General features: G+C 43.8%; 1 protein-coding gene across 1 annotated transcript in view; it reads right to left on the bottom strand.

The window, feature by feature from the left end:
- Positions 1-840: 840 nt before the first annotated feature.
- Positions 841-19,943, bottom strand: part of NAMPT (nicotinamide phosphoribosyltransferase) — a 65,403-nt gene continuing 46,300 nt past the window's right edge. Inside the window, exons 9-11 of the mRNA XM_063448113.1 lie at positions 3,698-3,838; positions 3,235-3,369; positions 841-2,126 (exon numbers count right to left, since the gene is read on the bottom strand). Of these exons, the coding sequence (XP_063304183.1) occupies positions 2,013-2,126; positions 3,235-3,369; positions 3,698-3,838 (390 nt within the window). The 3' untranslated portion in view covers positions 841-2,012. The remainder of the gene's footprint in view (positions 2,127-3,234; positions 3,370-3,697; positions 3,839-19,943) is intronic.

Raw genomic sequence — 19,943 nt, 5'->3', positions numbered from 1 at the left:
ACAATAAAAAAAACAACCAACAAACATCCACAAGGCAAATTGGGTGAAAGTCAGACTGTAATCTAGTTGAGAAAACAGATGGTCAACTTCAAATCTAAATGAATATACACACAATTCATAAAGACATACAGAAGGTTAGATCAGAGCCACCTTTATTTTCAGTACTTTAAGTGGCAGTATGCAATAGGAACAATGAGACTATGCAGATTGAACACTTAATGGCTCTGGTCAAGAGGCTTCTATTTTTTAAAAAAAATGGTGTAGACCAGGGATTCCCAAACCAGCCCTTATGACCCAGCAACAGTCCAGGTTTTGTCAATATCTCCACTGGAATAAAAAAAGAGAAATGCATAAATCCTGGATTGCTGGTGGGACATGCGGGCTGCACTGGGAACTACTGGTGTAGACAATTAAAAAAAAAAAAAAAATCTAAATTACATTGCATCAGATATTGAAAATACTTATTTAAAACCGAAGGTGTTCGTGGAGAAATAAAGTTAAAAAAAAAAAGTGGCTGTGTAATATTAAAATATTTGAACATGGATGCTATAATTACTATTAAACAATGTGTGCCTCTAAAAGAGAAAAATAAAAATCATAAATGTGTAAGTGGCCGTTGGGAGCTGGAAATCTATCATGCCCAAATATACAATGGATAATCTAACCTTGCAAAATTATACCCAGGAACAAAAAATTGTCAAAATTCCAGTTGTTTTTAAAAAATATATTATGTTATCCAGTTTAATAATAATAATAATAATTAAAAGAAATAGTTGAAAAAAAAAAAAAAGCAAAACAAGTATTCCATAAAAAAATAAAAAAAAATAACCCCCCCCCCCCTGCCCCCAAACAAACCGCATTTACATACAGATCTTCACGACTTCGGAATATAATTTTGAGATATACACACATCTCAATATATTGATACGTCAATAATATATATAAATTTCAACGTCTGGATATAGTACCGAAAAGCAAGAAAAATGTGTGCGTTTGTGTGGGGTTTCAAAAGCACTAAAGATGTGGAAAGGTTTCACAATTCTTAAAACTCCGTTATCATTCATTAAGTAACACTCCATAGGGCAGTGTCTTAGTTTTCACGGAGGAGAAACCACTTTGCATCAACGCTTAGCATATTCCCTCTGCTGACTACACTACATAGATACAATTTGTGGAATTTACATTGTGTGCCTGCTGGCAATAAGGAGAGTTACTTCTAGTACAAGAACAAATCAGATGTGGCATTTGATTTAATTGAGAACCATTATTGATAAAATGTATATATTGCATTAACTGTATTAAATCTCAAGACATTTACCTGTAAAAATATGCTTTTAATAGGCTGTGTGTATGTCAGAAAGCAGTGCCAGATTATTATATTTGATACGTCAATACTTCAGTTATATTTTATAGCAGCACAAATATTTTTTTCCCCTCTTATAAGCAACACTTGAAACATGTGATACAAAATAAGGCAACTTAAAAAGGTTCGCTACAAAACTGTTTTTTTGGATTGTAACATTTCTTTTCATAAAGATATAGCCAGAATGGTTTAAACTGAACCAAGTAAGAGAGAACAAATATACTAACCTGACTTCATACACTTATTTCTGGCTTTATTTAGTAGTAATTTGACAAACATGATCAAACTGGATTGTGAAGTGCTTGTTTTGCACACATGTGCATGTATGATAAGTGCCAAGGGATGGCAAGAAATCACTTGTCAAAAAAAGTGATAATCTACAAAATAGGACATGTAAGGAGACTTTAAAAAAGGCAACTGGAGAAAAAGGAAGACAGCAACATGACATCAAATCTATTTGGTCTTCTAAAATCCCCAGCTTTTAGCATCCACAAAGTAAGAAAAAAAGAAAATGTAAATTAAATTGTAATCCAGGTAAAACGGTAGGCAAAACATTTCAGTCTGTTCAGAAAACAATAATTAAAAATTATTCACATACAGTGCACCCAGAATTCACATACTGGTGACAAAGACATATTTACAATAATATCTAATCATTTGCTTCCTCCAGCTCCTGTTTTTTCAGGCCAGCATTGCATCTCACGTCATCAAATGAGTAGCAAGTAATGATTTCGCCATTCTTGAAAACTGTGCGGAGGAGATCCTGTATGACGGGGAGGGGAACATGAGGAATTGATATATGAAAGAAAAAAAAAGTTAGTTTCTGAACCCGTTTGTTTTCACAGGTTTTTTCATGAGGAAGTTTTGTATTTCAAAGTATAATTTATTGTTGATTTCTATATTATATCATGCAGTTTCTGTTTTGTATTTAACAAACATTATATACTGTAAAAAAACACAGCCTATGTATTTGAAATTCAATCATACAGCTTTGTGCAACTAGTTAAAGGGAAACTCCAGTGCCAGGAAAACGATCAGTTTTCCTGGCACTGGAGGGTCCCTCTCCCTCCCACCCACCAATCCCCGGTTACTGAAGGGGTGAAAACCCCTTCAGTCACTTACCTGAGGCAGCGGCGATGTCCCTTACCTGAGGCATCGGCGAAGAGACTGATCCCGCCCACCGGCCGAGGAGACCTAATGCGCATGCCGCGCATGTGCATTACGTCTCCCCATAGGAAACCATTGAAAACTAATTTCAATGCTTTCCTATGGGGATTTGAGCGACGCTGGAGGTCCTCACACAGCGTGAGGACGTCCAGCGACGCTCTAGCACAGTTCCCTCTAGTGGCTGTCTAATAGACTGTAGTGGCTGTCTAATAGGGGGGAGGGGGGGGGGGGGGGAGTGTTCCAAAAGCAGCAGACAAGAGAACTGCAGTTTTTGCATTTTTTTTTTTAGATATAACTCCAATGAAAGAATGCATAATTAAATGCAAGTTTTCATTTGGAGAATGTCTACTAAACAGTGATTATTTTGTATTTGGGCAGTGGAGTGTCCCTTTAAGAAGTAATAGGCCAAGATACTTTCAGTTAAGTGATCACAATTAATTAGCAAGTGCAGGAAACATTTTGACACAGCTATTCGAAAAAGGGACACAAGTTACTAAGTGCAAAAAGTTCCCGTAATATGTTCAAGACATACATGAAAGTGTGAAATTGTGCATAGGACGTGTTACAAACAGATGCTCTTCTCCCATCTGCATGTAGATGAAGATGAAATCATAGTTTGTCAAATAATGCATATAGAGATAATACAGCAGGTTTTCAAACTAGTGTGGGGACGTTTAAATAGAGAGAGATACATATTTACTTACTGGTCCATATTCTTCTAAATCACCTTTCCCTTCTTCAAGCGTCACATACGTATTTGAAGATGTTCTGTGCAACGACAAGCGGCCTTTTTTTGACCGTTTGTTAGGATCAGCAACTGGATCTTTAAATACATTTACCTGCATCAATAAAGAAATTCACATTCTAAGATTAAATTTTTCATTCCAATGACATTTTAATCAACAAGTAAACCTACACATCAAATTCTGATGCATACTTCTCATGAAGTATTAAAAACAATTTTCTATATGTATTGATGCCAACAAAACTGAAATTGTTTCAAATTATTATTATTTATATAGCGCCAGCAAAATTCTGTAGCGATGTAAAATGGGATAAATAAATTCAGTTTAATAAATTATAACCACATAAACTGCCAGCACCCCCCCTCCCCCTCCCAAAAAAAAGGAGCAATTTAGAGTTCTGGATGAATTTGTGCCCACATACCCCTAGGCCGTTGGTCACCACGTAACTGCACTTAAAAGAACAGTTCAAGAGATCTCTAGTCAATTTCTGCAGCAAGGCTCCGCCAGATCCAAATGCTATGTTTTCAATGCTCCATCTGTGATTCTTCATACCTTCTACAATCTAAAGAGACACAATATACCAAGACTTTAACGAGAGGAAAAAGAAAAATCCCCAAAACACTCTACCCACCAGCTCAGACCTATTGGAATGAGCAGCCTTCATCAATAAGCCATACACACGGAAAATATCATCCACATTATCCTGAGATTTACTAGCCCTATGTTCCATAGAAAAATTTAATGATTGGAGGTTCAGAAACCACTTGGTCACTCTACCCTTTTCTAACTCATTACCCTCATTCATCCTTTTCTAACGCAAGATACAATTAAGGCACTTGTTCATGCACTATTTTCCTGACTTGACTATTGCAACTTACTCTCATCTGCCTTGCAAACTCCAAGCATTGCCCCTCTTCAGCCTGTAATGAGTGCTGCAGCCAGGCTCATCATCCTGACTGCTATTCCCACACCTCACCAGTTTGCCAATTACACTGGTTTCCTGTACCCTTCAGTATCCAATTCAAACTGCTAACACTAACATTACAAAGCCCTCAATAACGCCACTCCTCACTACACTTCCTCTTTCCTCAAATATATCCCCTTTTCTTCCCTTCGCTCTGCAAATTACCTTCTCCTGACATGTGCTCGTTCCTGCATTGTTCTCTCTTATTTGCAAGATTTTTCAAGGGCTGCAACATTCCATTAGAATTTGTTACCCCGTACAATCAGACTCTCCCTTAGCCTCAAATCTGTCAGTGTCACTGAAAGCACTCCTTTGCATGAAAGCTTACCATCTTTCTAGGTGAATTTTCAACTGAAATGTTGACTTTCTGAAAGTTTGATGGAATAAAGAGAAGATTGATCTAAAGACCCAAAGTGCTGGTATCGTATTGGAATATATATATTCCACAGATCCGAGTTTAGCTAGTTCCTGGTGCAGCAACTAGCCATAGTTATAACAACCAAGGGGTAGTACACTCTTAGTCACAACAGGAGACTTTTCTTAAAGGATCACTATAAGGTCAGGAACACAAACATGTATTCCTGACCCTATAGTGTAAAAAAACACCATCTAGCCCCCCTGGGCCCCTCATGTCTCCATAAATATAGCAAAATCTTACTGTATTCAAGCCTGAAGCTGTAACTCTGCATTCTGTATGCCTCAGAAAAACAAGCAGTCTGCTGACATCAGAAGTGGTAGCCTGATCCAATCACAGTGCTTTCCCATAGGATTGGCTGAGACTGTCAAGGAGGCAGATCAGGGGCAGAGCCAGCTTGATTCAAACACAGCCCTGGCCAATCAGCATCTCCTCATAGATATGAATTGAATCAATGAATCTCTATGAGGAAAGTTCAGTGTCTGTATGCAGAGGAAGGAGATACTGAATGTTTGGATGCATTTTAGGCAGCCATGACCCAGGACGGATCTCTAACAGACATCTGAGGAGTGGTCAGTGAAGTTATCACTAGGCTGTAATGAAAACACTGCATTTTCTCTGAAAAGACAGTGTTTACAGCAAAAAGCCTGAAGGTAATGATTCTACTCACAAGAACACATTCAATAAGCTTTAGTTGTTCTGGTGACTATAGGGTCCCTTTAAAGAATGAAGAGAAAGGTTTGAGATAAGTCTCCTGTTAAGAATGAAACGTTTGTATATTGTGATTATCCGATTTTAAAGTTAACATAGCAGTGAAAGGTTTTATTTAAAAATAACAGAGCGTGTGCTTGCGCACACACACACAAAAACTTGTACCCCTCTTACCCTCATCATCCTATAACACAGATTTAATCACTTCTACGGCTATTTTTGTTTTCTTTTTGAATTACCTAGGGGTTTTTACCCTTTGCCCCATGGAGTTCGGCCTCTCTTACTTGGGAAACGTCAAAGTGCCGCCCTGTGCAAATGTTTCCCCAATGAAGAAACCCTTTTAGTGACCAGCAGATAACTAGCAATAATCCTAGGGATAGCATCCATTGCATGCCAATACCCTACTTTCTACAATTACCCAAGGGGTAGCAGGTTTGGGCAAGCACATAGACAGTCCTACCCAAAGTTTTTTGTTTCCCATTTTGGTGTAATTAGAGTTTACTTTACTAATTTCATACATATATGGTTGATCCTGCTTTATGTTTATGGGCAACAAACCTTGTCTTATTGCTGTTGGCAGTCATTTCTGCCATAAAAAAAGAAGTTTTTTTTTTTTTTTTTGAGTATTTTAAGTTTTCCTCATGGTTCCAAGGCTTTGTTATATTTGTGGCATTTTCGCCATATTTGACTAATCTCTCTGGGTTCTTAGCTTCATGAACCCTTACTTTTTGCAGACATTCAGTCACCATGAATGCACACATTTGATCTGAACGGGCATGTCATGCAGTATTCCACGCAGGCAGAAATGAAAAATTCAGTTCCGAATGAGATGACGTCAACCATGACGTATGGGCACCCTTTTCAAAGCACACAAAAAAAAACAAAACCCAACAACAAATAAATAAAAAATATTATAAGGGTTGATATCCGGTACCAATTCACATAAATAATATTTGTAGTCGGGGACAAAAGCCGTATACATGATAAGTTAGATATATGAGCAAGTCGGTTGTGGTGTGCCGAAACCGACGTATCGGGTAGGCCTGTAATAAAAGAGGGCCCACCTGTAATAGTAATATGTATAAGGGGAGAGGTGGGAGGGATGAACCAGGCAGCATCAGCCCTGTGGTGTAGGGGGCCTGAGTTTAAATAGCCGGGTAACCCCTCCCACAACTTCAGGCTACGCCTTCCAATTTGTAGTCAGGGACAAAAGCCGTATACATGATAAGTTAGATATATGAGCAAGTCGGTTGTGGTGTGCCGAAACCGACGTATCGGGTAGGCCTGTAATAAAAGAGGGCAAAAAGTTGAATAAGATACCTTATTACACATCTTTACGTTGCAAGATTCATAAAGGCTTGTCCTACTCAACTCTAGCTCTGGTTGTGGTATGTATCTAGTATTATACTGTGGATTTCCAGTGTCCTAATGTTTATGGTGTTAGCAGGGACATTTGTCTGGAAGCAGCTGATGCTGCCCTGATTCTGGAGGAATGTCCCGAAAAGGCATTGGGGTTGAGTCCCTGCCTAGTTAAGAGGGTTCTGAGGTACATTATGAATTTAGCTGTAGTGAGTGGTTTGCCCTGCAGTTAAATAGGGGCATATTGAGATTTGGTCCTGTGAGTGATAACCTGTAAAGGTCTGACATTTTGACCGGCACCTTATTGTTCGTAGGATTGTCCCTACGTATTACATATGGCAAGAGGATGTGAACTGTTTGGTACTAGGATGGGCACTTAAGACATGGTGTAGCCAGCCAGGTAAGTTTTGTAGTGTTAAGAGAGATTTTATAAACTGTGTGGGCAAAAAGGAGAGGAGTGTCGCAATGGCGACTAGTGAACGAATATCGGTTTTATGGTAATCGGTGGTAAACTTGTTGTAATAATCAGAGAGGGCAGCTCAATCCAGAAATCTGCCAAATGCCATGAGGCGAGTTAGTGCAGTATTAAGCCATGGAATGTGGGTATAGCCAGCTGCTTTATTGTCAGAAAAGCACTTGACAGTTTCCCCTATCCACTCATACCTCCCCAGGCCTTGTAGGCGGCCACTATGGGGCAGATTCCAAAGAAATGTTGACGAGGAATGGAAAGTTTTTTATTTTTTTTTATTTTTAGAGTCTCAACTGGCCAGGCATCTCAGAACCAAAAGTCACCAAATTGGCTGTAAAATCAGTGTGTGCGGACGCATTGGTCCATGTAACTGGGAAATGATGAGAAATGGCGGGAATAACCTGGCCCCCAATCCAATGTGGTATGAACCTGAGCCATATGTGTAGGTCTGCTTACAACCTCAATGTGCCCAGTAGGACTGTAGATCCATTCCCCCCCCCCCTCCCCGCTTGTTCTTCAGAAGTAAAGGTTCCCAGGACTCCGATGCGCTGTACCTTCTCTGTAGGTGGACATGTTCTGTAGCTTATTAGTGTCAAGATGAATGCCTAAGAAGGTCAGTTTGTGAAAGTGGAACCCATAGTGAGGAAAAGTGCCATCGTCTGGTGAATACTAACCAGAGCGGAGTGAGGGCGTTCTATCGTGAGAAAGTTATCTAAGATAACTGGTGACTTCAGGACATTTGCTAATATTGAGTGTTAGTCAACATAGTGTGTTAGCAAGTAAGACAAACAGCTTGGGGTTACTCTTTGCTCTAAAAGTTACACGTGTGGGAAATTCATGACAATCCCTCCATAAAATGCCATGAACATGCCCTTGGGATGGCTGAAGGTAGAAGCTTGGAGGCATAGGAAATGTCTGTCTTGCCCACCCAAGCTCTGGTCAACCCCTTTGGCATAGTGCTGGGAGAATTCCTTAGAGGAAATCAATGAGTTGAGGCTAGGGGTGGGTAATTAATATGGATGAATACCTTCTTAAGCAATGTGATTGTGTTGCGGGGTCTATTAATGCAGAAAGAAGGTTCTGACACTCGTGAATACCGGACAGGAGTGTGACCATACCTGTGTGGAACTGGTGTGTGGAAACCTTGATGTAGAAGTCGACTGAGTGACGGAAAGGGTGTGCTTAGAGGTAAAACTCCAGGTTGTCGATGCAAACCTTCTCTATGGTGAGGAGAAGTAGAGCCACTTACGTCACAAAAGTCTGAAGGCTAGGATGAATTCTGGGATAGTGAGTTTCTGATTGAGTCTGGGATTCTGGTGTATAGAATGACGTACAGATCATCGTAGTAGTAAGACTTTGCCTCCCACGATGTCTTAGAGTACATCAGTAAGGAGACTAAATTAACCTTTCCAGATGTCTTTGCGTATGGTCAGGGACACAAAGTATGAGGGAGTAATAATGTAAACCGATGTGCTAGGGGAGGGATTTGAAAGGATAACATAACCATGAGAGGGATTTGGGAGTCCTGTGGCTGGGATGTGCATCAGTGCCTGTGGAGATTCCAGTCTCTGTAGTCCATCGTTGATGTTATGTATGGAGGCAAGTAGAGTGGATATCAATGGTTTGACTTCATGTGATTTGGAATAGTGGGCAGGGGCCACTGAAAGGTGTGGCAAGAATGTTGGCCTCTCGGGGACTGTAAAAAGAGTCAATACAAGAGGCCATGCTGGGTGAGGCCCTAACTCGTAACCTAGAGAGGTGATGTGAGGCGTTAGCTATGTGTTGGGCCGAGGGGCCTATAACTCCATATGCGGATGAAGATGGGTGTTGGCCTCACGGAATTGATAATGATGAGGCTAGTTACTGGCATAGCTGGGAACCAGGCCACCAGTTGACATACCAGATCCGAGAATGGGACGGGTGATGGGTAGTAGCGAGGTGGGTAAACATACCTTGCTTGGGGTAGAATGTGGTTTCCTTGCCAGAGGAATGAGATATTGGAGAACCTAAAGGGAAATGATGGTGGGAGGCAAGTTGGAACTGGAATTGGGCTTGACTTACTGTGAACGAAATACACATAATCGGGGTGGTTGTTCTTGAGGCTGGTATATGAATAGGTAACCTGAGGACAGGTATATGAATAGGTACCCTGAGGACATAGTTGTTAGAATCCTGACCCTACGATGGTGGGTACAAGATTCATAGGACATAAATCAAATATCCCTATAAGTGAGTAGGGTGAGGATCCTAGGCCACTACCAGAGACCATGGGGAGTGTTTAACCAATACTGCGACAATAATGGGGGATAGGCAGAGTCATGAGTGACTGCTAATTGGTCCTGTGACTTCTGTAGCGAAAATACATATAGGGGGATATGGAATACCAAGCTATGAGGGCAGTTTTGAGCTATCGCGGTAGGACTTAGGATATTTAATTATGGTCGTGCCAGCATGGAAAGGGGAATTAAGGATCCCCGGGCGTGGGCCTGTGTACGGCCTGGCGGAGGAATTGTGTGCCAGCGTTGGCTGATGTAACATAGAACAGTTAGGAGTGGATTTGCTGTAGGTTTGGTGATACTATGCCTGGATAGCAAGGGTCGGTTAGGATGATGAACTTGCTTGAGTAGAATATAGCAGCGATGAGTAAATAACCTTTTGCGTAATACATGATTATTTTGACGTAGAGTCAGGGGGAACATATGATGGTATGGTAAAGCCTGGTACACTAGGGTTTGTCCCAGGGAACATGACTATACATATACTGAACATAGGAGTGTGGCGTGATACAAAAAAGGTTTAGAGAATAAGTGGTCGTCCGCCAAATATGTAATATACCTATCATGGGAGCCAGTATACAGATTGGCCATAACACATGGTAACAAATGTGATCTTGATGACTGCCTCAGAACAGTACCAAGTCCATGAGTGATAAAATAAGACATATGCAATACATGATGGTAATGCAATATACGTAGTGAATATTAAATGCTTACCAGAGCTGAATTAGTAATGGGAAACTGACCATATCCGTGCACAATCGTAAATAATAACAAGAAATATAGCAAACATAACCGAACTACAGGGGGCATGTAAGGATAATTAGTAGCAGGCTAAATACTTTCAAAAAAGAACCTGGACATTCATGTATTAGGGAACAGTGTAAAACTAACTAATTGGTACTATGATTGTGGTGGCCGCTGGATGGAAGCATGTAACTGAGATAGACTGGAGACTAGTTCGGTAGAAATTTGACGAAAAGAAACTAGTGAATAGGAATGGAACAGAGCAGGCAGGAGTAGGTGAACTGACTTAAGTCCTGAACGGGAAAAAGTCCAGAATGGACGGCATGTAAGAACGTAAACGTGTGAACAATTGTGTTTTCATGGATTTGGCCCATACAGGCAGACTCACGGTTCGTGGATTTGACTGGTACAGGAAACAAACAACTTGACTCGGAAGCTTGCGGTGAGGTGAGAGGTCAGCTATGCGGCTGGAAAGTACCCAGACTTGGTGGACACGGAGGTTTGGTCCAGGGTAAGGCCCGGGAAGCTGGTAAGGGGTCTCATAGCGCCGGCGGGAACGAACGGCCAGTTCTGGAGAGGAGGTGAGAGTAGTCTGACTGCGTGTGGCTGGAACAGCGTCATGGGAGTTGTTAGAGCAGGGACAAATTGGTCCGATCGGCGTGGGAGTCTCTGACAGCATGTGGCTGGAGCAGCGTGATGGGAGTTGTTGGAGCAGGGAGAACTTGGTCCAATCAGCTTTGGAGTCTTTGACTGCATGTGGCTGGAACAGCATGATGGGAGTTGTTGGAGCAGGGAGAACTTGGTCCGATCATCTTGGGAGTCTCTGACCGCATGTAGCTGGGACAGCATGATGGGAGTTGTTGGAGCAAGGAGAACTTGGTCCAATCGGCTTGGGAGTCTTTGACCGCATGAGGCTGGAACAGCGTGATGGGAGTTGCTGGAGCAGGGAGAACTTGGACCAATCGGCGTGGGAGTCTCTGACCGCATGTGGCTGGAACAGCAGGATGGGAGTTGTTGGAGCAGGGAAAAACTTGGTCCGATCAGCGTGGGAGCCACAGTAGGCCCAGACCAGCTTGTTTGGAGTTTTAGGCAGTCTGTGTTGATGACCTTTGAACCGGAAGTAGAAATGAACCAGGCAGCATCAGCCCTGTGGTGTAGGGGGCCTGAGTTTAAATAGCCGGGTAACCCCTCCCACAACTTCAGGCTACGCCTTCCAATAAGTCAAAAAAGATACTGGCACTCTGAGCTTTCCAAGGATTTCTTCTTTATCGATAGTTAATATTGATAGTCAGGACACACAATGATGAAAGTTACGATCGGGAGCTGAAACGTGATCCGGATTAACGATCAATAAAGAAGAAATTCTTGGAAAGCCCAAAGTGACGGTATCTTTTTTGACATATATAGAGTGCCTTGCAAAAGTATTTACCCCCCTTGACTTTCTACCAGTTTTATTACATTGCAGCCTTAAGTTCAATGTTTTATTAATCTGAATTTTATGTGATGGATCAGAACACAGTCTAAGTTGAAGTAAAATGAGAAAAAATATATACATAACTATTTTTTAGAAATAGAAAACATAAAATTGGCATGTGCGTATGTATCCACCCCCTTTGTTATGAAGCCCATAAAAAGCTCTGGTGCAACCAATTACCTTCAGAAGTCACATAATTAGTGAAATTATATCTACCTGTGTGCAATCTAAGTGTCACATGATCTGTCATTACATATACACACTGTAACGGAGCTCCAGTACTCTGACCGAGTACCTCCGCCAAGTCTGCTTCCTTGTAGCTATCAGGGACCCTGAAACACTTCAGACCCAGTAGCTGAGGCTGGGATCACTTAGGGCCTTTTCCACCCTGGACCAAACACCAGACGACACATGGTGAAGGATAAACAGCAACTCTTTATTAAATACAGCACACATAGTTTAAGCCCCCAACAGCCTCATTTACATACAATAGGTTACATAGATTACTATAGTACAAGGAAGGGTGGGGTCAGACAGTAGCAAGGGCTGATGGGAGATATTAAACTGGTCTGGCAGTGTCCCTGGGACAACGCCCTGCTGGGGAAACAATAGGACAGGAAAAAGGGGGAGGGGGAGATGCACAGACCAGCAATACATTCAACATACCCTGCACAAATAATAGGCACAATGTGACAAAACACAAAAGGAATTTGGGAGCCCACCCATAGTGTCTGTCTTCCATCCCCAGTGATGGTGACTACCGTCACACACACCTTTTTTTGAAAGGCCCCAGAGGCTGCAACACCTAAGCAAGAGGCACCACTAACCAAACACTGCCATGAAGACCAAGGAACTATCCAGACAAGTAAAAGACAATGTTTTGAGAAGTACAAGTCATGGTTAGGTTATAAATAAATATCCAAATCTTTGATGATCCCCAGGAGCATCATCAAATCTATCATAACCAAATGGAAAGAACATGGCACAACAGCAAACCTGCCAAGACACGGACGCCCACCAAAACTCACAGACCAGGCAAGAAGGGCATTAATCAGAGAGGCAGCACAGAGACCTAAGGTAACCCTGGAGGTGCTGCAGAGTTCCACAGCAGAGACTGGAGTATCTGTACATAAGACAACAATAAGCCGTACGCTCCATAGAGTTGGGCTTTATGGCAGAGTGGCCAGAAGAAAGCCATTACTTTCAGCCAAAAACAAAATGGCATGTTTTGAGTTTGCGAAAAGGCATATGGGAGACTCCCAAAATGTATGGAGGAATGTGCTCTGGTCTTATGAGACTAAAATCTAACTTTTTGGCCATCAAAGAAAACGCTATGTCTGGCGCAATCCCAAAACATCACATCAACCAAAGAACACCATCCCCACAGTGAAACATGGTGATGGCAGCATCATGCTGTGGGGATGTTTTTCAGCAGCGGGGACTGGGAAACTGGTCAGAGTTGAGGGAAAGATGGATAGTGCTAAATACAGGGATATTCTTGAGCAAAACCTGTACCACTCTGTGCGTGATTTGAGGCTAGGACGGAGGTTCACCTTCCAGCACGACAATGACCCCAAACACACTGCTAAAGCAACACTTGAGTGGTTTAAGGGGAACCATGTAAAAGTGTTGGAATGGCATAGTCAAAGCCCAGACCTCAATCCAATAGAAAATCTGTGGTCAGACTTAAAGATTGCTGTTCACAAGTGCAAACCATCTAACTTGAAAGAGCTGGAGCAGTTTTGCAAGGAGGAATGAGCAAAATCCCAGTGGTAATGATGTGGAATTATTAAAAATCTTTATTGTACTTGTATTGAATTATTGTACTAACTCCATTTTAACTTTATACTGTGACTTCGTCCTCCATTTTGTCCTCCTAACCTGACTTCTTCAATCCTCCATTTTGTCCTCATGACTTAACTTGTTCATTTTAAAACTACATTACGTGACTGAACTTCTCAACCCAATTAATACAGTAGACAAAGACCGTGTTTCCTTCAAGGACAAGTACCAGGAGGTGCTGGCTACTCCTTAAGACTTGCTGGCTACTCCTTAAGAGCTTGTAAGATAGTACAGTTTGAAGGCCACGAGAACACAGTAGTAATGAAATGTTCTATTCATAAGAGACCTTGCACCTGGACATAAAGCCTGATATCACTGACCGTGTAAAATGACGCTTAGGACCCCCTTGTCCCCCACCCGTGTCCAGAATAATCCCACCTCTGATGGGTGGGCACGGGACTAACCTCTTAATTTTACTAACCAATAGGTAAGACACTAACTCCGTCACTTAACAATTAATCCAATTGATGATGTTTATTTGCTGATATTCTAATAATCAATGATGACGCAAAATGCCTCTTAAAAGGGCCTGCGCGCCCGCTTTTACTTCACTTGCCAATAAACTTTCTCGAAGTTATTTTGACCTGAACCTCGTGTGTCAGACTTAATTACTTCAGCGTATATACGCAATTTAATTTTATTGATTTGGACAGGAACAGATAGACTTTGAACATTTTGGTTTACTTTCAAAAAGTACCATAACAACTTGGCGCCCAACGTGGGGCATCGGGCTATGTCTGGCCGGTGAGCCGTCCTAAGGAAGACAAGGGTGGACGGAGGAATCCAGGGGGAAGGAAGGGAGACTGATCACCTCCAGATACACGGTAGAGACTTCTGCAGAGCCACCGGTACGTTCCGGCCCCTTTGATTGACCCGTCCACGTGTCTGTGACTGCTTCCCGGGAGGACATCAAAGACAGGTAATATCTTGCCCGGTGCCTCGTTACTCACTTGTTTACCTGCATTTTAGTCTATCTGTTGCCTGGGTGTGTTTGAATTGTTTGCCTGTTTCCCCATTTTGAGATAAAGGGGGGGTGGACCTGCAGGGGATTTGCCTGGGGTTCTGTCTTGCTTGTTTTCCCCTTTTTGGGATAAAGGGGGGTGGACCTGAGGGGACTTGCCTGGGTCTTCTGTGTGTCTGTCTATCTGTTTGTATTTTACCCCTTTTGGGATAAAGGGGGGTTGACCCGTGGATGTGTTCCTGGGGGGTCTTCTGTTGCCTGTTTTACCTCTTTTAGGAACCACGGTGCTGTGGTTGTAAGGAAAAAGAGGGGTTGACCCGTGGATGTGTTCCTGGGGGGTCTTCTTTGCCTGTTTACTTCTTTTAGGAGCCTCGTGGCTGTGGCTGTAAGGAAAAAGAAGTTTGTGGAACTGTGGGATCTGTGTAGAATCATAGTTTCCTGTGATCCAAGTTTGTGACACTTTGATAGCCTAGCTAGCTTCACTGTGCGCGTTCGGACTATCCAGCTCTAGTTGAGTTGGGGACGTCCTGACCCGGACCATCCAGCTCTAGTTGAGTTGGGGACGTCCTGACCCGGACCTGTCGGCTCTAGTTGAGCTGAAGGTCCACTGATTATTTAATCGTGGTAGGAGACTTAGCCTTGTGGCAGGGGACTTTGTTTCCTGGGGGAATTCAGGCAGGTATTGCTTGTTTTTCGCATCACGTGGTAGTGAGACTTATAAGTGGGTTTTATAGGGGCACTACGGGAGTGAGGATAGACGTGGCCACATTCTTGTGGACTGCAGAGTAGAGGGAGGCTGGAAAGGATTTCGGACCGGTGTTAGCTGTTATCCTTGGCCGCTGGTAGTGAGACTTATGAAAGTCATTCTCCGAGCGGGGACACTACGAGGTTGAGAAAGGTGACTTTGGAGTAAGCACATGTAGAAGGAAAGGGATTATTGTTGATTTTATTTGAACTGTAATGCATGCACTGTATTTCAATTGTATTGTTGTCTTGTCTGTTTTATTAGGAGCCTCATGAACTCCTGTGTCTGTCTCTAAGGATTTTTCCTTGCCTTTCATCTTTTCTAAACTTCCTATATTATTATACTATCCACTCCCATTTCTCTTGAAAGAGAAGTGATTGGTCACACACTTCTCACCTCGCTCCAATCCGTGTCTACCACCCCGGGTAGGCGGATTCAGTGACTAGTCTACGTTTTGGGAAGACGCACCTGAGAAAGTCCCACGATTCTCGGGTGGCAGTCGAGCATTGTAGACGTTCTTGTTCAGTTTTCCTTCTCTCTCCCTATATCTAGGACGCTGGTATAGGGGTAAAGGGATTATGGGACAGGATTTAAGCAAGCCCAGTAAGGGCTGGTTAGCATGTGATTTAGTCGAAGACAGAGAGGGTGAGGAAATGGTTAAAGGTGTTGAAAAGATTGCAAAAGTATGTAGAATTGCTGTACCGACATGTGGAAGATTGCAACCAGAAAGTTGGCGTAGGTTACTGACAGAAAAGAAAGGCAAACTTACAGATAATGGTTTATTAAAGACTGCTGAAGCATGGTATAGAGTAGCGAAGGCTATTCAGCTAGAAGGTTGGGTTGAGGAAGAGATAAATCACAAAGGTGTGAAATTGTTTGTGTATCATAATAATTGTGTTGCTGGGGTCTATCCTCAGCCAGCGCCCAAAACCGGCGCCCAGGGAATGTCTATCCCCAAGGTTCAGTCAGCAATTAGTGATAGCCAGCTGACTATGTTCCCCACTCCCAGTACCCATCCCATCACCTCCCCTGTCTGCCCGGTCTTGAATTCTGATGGATCTTTCTTTTCCCCTGCCCCATCTTTAACATTCCCATCATCCTCATCCATCCCTACACTACCTGCTGTACCTTCCCCTAACATTTCATCTGCCATTCCTGCCCTACACTCTCTCTCTGTTCATGACCCCCTCCTCTCTTCTTCCACCCAACTAACCACCTCCTCCGCCCTTGCCCCGGCTCCTCCCTCTACACCCACCCCTACCAATCCCTCTCCGTTCCCTCCCATCTCCACCCCAGCTCAATACCCCACCTCCTTCCCCTCCCCAGCCTGGCCCTACCCCTTCCCATATCCCATGGCCCTGCCCTATCCCGGATATCCACTCCCCACTCCCCAAGCCACGCCCCAGGTTCCGGTCATGCCCAGTCCGGCACAGTCTGCCCCGGATGTGCCCTCTTCCAACATGGCCGCCACTTCTTCCCTTAACCCTAATGTAGTACCTTCTCCGGCCACCAATATGGCGGCCCCCAGTTCGGCCCTGATGCCGGTAATTCCCGGTGACTACCTATCCCCAGGTTATGACTCGCTAGCCACCCCTGCATCTGGGGCTCGTTCCCAACCACCGATCCTTTCACCTCATTCAGGCCCTGCACCACGCAAAAGAGCCAATATCATAGAATTCGATGATGACGAGATGGACAGGGTGTCCCATGTCTCATCGGAGCTTGCCGCGGGAGCCCCAACTCATCGTTCTATCGATGACCCCTTTGGCCACAAGGGTCGGGGAGAACAGGCCCCTCCTAAATATGTTGCTTTCAATCCCACTCAAGCTAGTGCTCTAATGAAATCACTCCCTGACCCAGAAAAACAGCCTATGCCCTTCTACCGAGGGATAGTTCAAATTCAAAAGACTTATTCCGCAGCATGGCGTGATCTACTGAGCATTTGTGCTATAAAAGCAGGGGATGCATATTGGCCAAGCATGGCCCGACACCTCAGTACAAATCTGCTCAGCAGTGATGTTGATTACCCCTCTGGAGTAACTTTTTGCACCCAATTAAGAGAATGGGCTAAGGACAAACTTGCGGATCAGGCTGCTGGCCTTACTGATGTTATTCAAGATAAAGGAGAATCAGTGGAAAGGTTTCATGCAAGACTGTATCAAATGTTCACAGATTTGGGGTTTGATCTTACAGATAAGATTCATTCACAAATGCTGTCAGGTGCGTTTGTCCAAGGTGTTAAAGACTCTATACGCAAGGGAATCATTGCTGCACGTCCTGAATACAAGGTTGTCCCTTTGGATACCCTGCTTTTAGTTGCTAGAGGTCTGGAATCTGTTCAGACCCCAAGAAGACCCAATCCAGCTCCACTCATGGTGGCCCGCGCTACCCCCATCACCTCTGGCACCAAGGGTGCCAAGCTAGAGGATGTAACTTGTTTTAATTGTGGGGCTCAGGGACACTACAGAAGTGATTGTCCGGAACCTAAAAAGGAACCTGGGGCACCCAGAAAATTCTCTAAATCTGCCCCAGGCCCCAAGACCGAGAAAAAGATTCCAATTATTGAAGAACCAGATGATTAGGAAATTGGCAAGCCTGTGTCTGTGACCCCTGTCATGGCAGTGTCTACAGGGGACAAAGGGGGGCCACTTGCCACAGTGACTTTACCCATTGAAGGCCACCCCACCACATTTCTAGTTGACACAGGTGCAGCCCGTAGTGTTCTACGAGAACAAGACCTGCCAGACCCATCCTTCCTGTCCAGTATTGATGTCTCTTGTGTTGGAGTGGATGGCCAGCCAAGACGTAGCCCTTTAACAACTCCACTACGAGTTGGCTCTAGCCTGCTTGCTCGCTTTGTAGTATCCTCCACATGCCCCATTAACCTGTTAGGTGCTGATGTTCTCTCACGCCTGCAAGCATCCATCACTTTTACCCCGGATGGGCAGGTAGAAATGTTTACGCCTCTGTCTGTATCAGACACTTCAGCCCTATGCTCTTTGCCTCTGATGCTGCATTTAGAAAAGCCCCGTGAGGAGGCAGCAGAATTAAGGTCCAATTTCCCAGAGGAATTAAAAACACAGGTGCCCGCTAAGTTATGGTCCTCAGGCCCAGAGGACATAGGTCACCTAAATGTTCCCCCTGTGGTGGTAAAGCTTATTCCAGGAGCTAAGTTACCAAGAAAACCACAATATCCATTAAAACCAGCACAGTCCGCTGCAATTTCTGTCCACATCAAGGCACTCTTGGAGAAGGGTGCCCTGGTAAAATGTAAATCTGAATGCAATACCCCGTTATTTCCTGTGAAAAAGAAAACTCCAAAGGGTGAACCAGAGAAGTACAGGATGGTCCAGGACCTCCGTGCTGTTAATGAAGCTACCGTCCTGGACACCCCTCTTGTACCAAATCCTCATACTCTGCTCTCTGGAGTCCCACCATCTGCAAAATTCTTTACAGTTATTGACCTGGCCAATGCCTTTTTCAGTGTCCCACTGGACCCGTCCTGTCAATACCTGTTTGCTTTCACTCATGAAATGCAACAGTATACCTGGACTGTCATGCCCCAAGGGGCACAAAATTCTCCAAGTCAATTTGCTAAGGCCATGGGCACCATCCTTGACCCATGGCAAGCTGAGCACCCAGAAGTTGTCCTGCTTCAGTATGTGGATGATCTATTGCTATGTGGAGATGATGTACCCACTACTGAAAGGTGTTCACTTAGTCTCCTGTGCTATTTGGCAGAACAAGGATGCAAAGCTTCACTCATCAAGCTACAATTCTGTCAATCTTCAGTGATCTTCCTTGGACATTGCCTATCTCAAGGTACCAGACATCTTACTCGGGACCGGGTAAGAGCTGTTTTAGACATTCCACCTCCAAGGACTTCAAAGTCTCTTCATGCCTTCCTAGGCCTCATTTCCTACTGCAGAGCATGGATCCCAGAAGCCTCTCTGCTTATGCAACCTCTCTATGACACTCTTAAGTCTGACCCGTTTTGTCTGACCAATGACGCCCTGGACAATTTCGATGCTTTAAAACGTGCCATTGCTTCAGCTCCTGCCTTGGGCCTACCTGACTACTCCAAACCTTTCAAGTTATTCGTCTCGGAAAGACAAGGCCATGCTACAGGAGTCCTCACCCAAACTAATGACTCAAGAGGTCGCCAGAGGCCTATTGGATATTTCTCATGTCAACTGGACATTGTGGCCAGAGGGACTCCTTCCTGTCTCAGGGCTGTTTTTGCTGCGAGAGAACTCATAGAAAGAACCTCAGACCTGGTCCTTGGCCACCCTCTGGTTGTTTTGGCCCCTCATGACATTTCTGCCATCATCAACCAAGTCCAGCTCAAGCACGTGTCTCCAGCCAGACATCTGCGCTTACAGTGTCATCTTCTTTTGCCTGACAACATTTCCATACAAAGATGTCAAGTGCTTAATCCGTCCACTCTTCTTCCACTCCCTGAGGGGGGTATCTATTATGGATTTATCACGGATGAAACCTACATTCACCTGCTCTGTGGATGTATCAAGAAAGTCATGCATCCACATTTGACATTTTATGAAGGCGAACAACCTCTCTGTGAAGGCCCAGATCACGCCTTCTGCACCATGTGGTACAAACCGAACATTACTCCTGAACCTTGCTATGAAGATGAGCTTTACCACCGGACCGATGTAAAGCTCACTGCACAAGACTTCTATTGTG

This window comes from Pelobates fuscus, chromosome 3 (genome assembly GCF_036172605.1).
Source record: "Pelobates fuscus isolate aPelFus1 chromosome 3, aPelFus1.pri, whole genome shotgun sequence".
Classification (NCBI taxonomy): Eukaryota; Metazoa; Chordata; class Amphibia; order Anura; family Pelobatidae; genus Pelobates; species Pelobates fuscus.
Note: the sequence above shows the minus strand (reverse complement) of the source record. Positions and strands in the feature narration are given on the sequence as shown.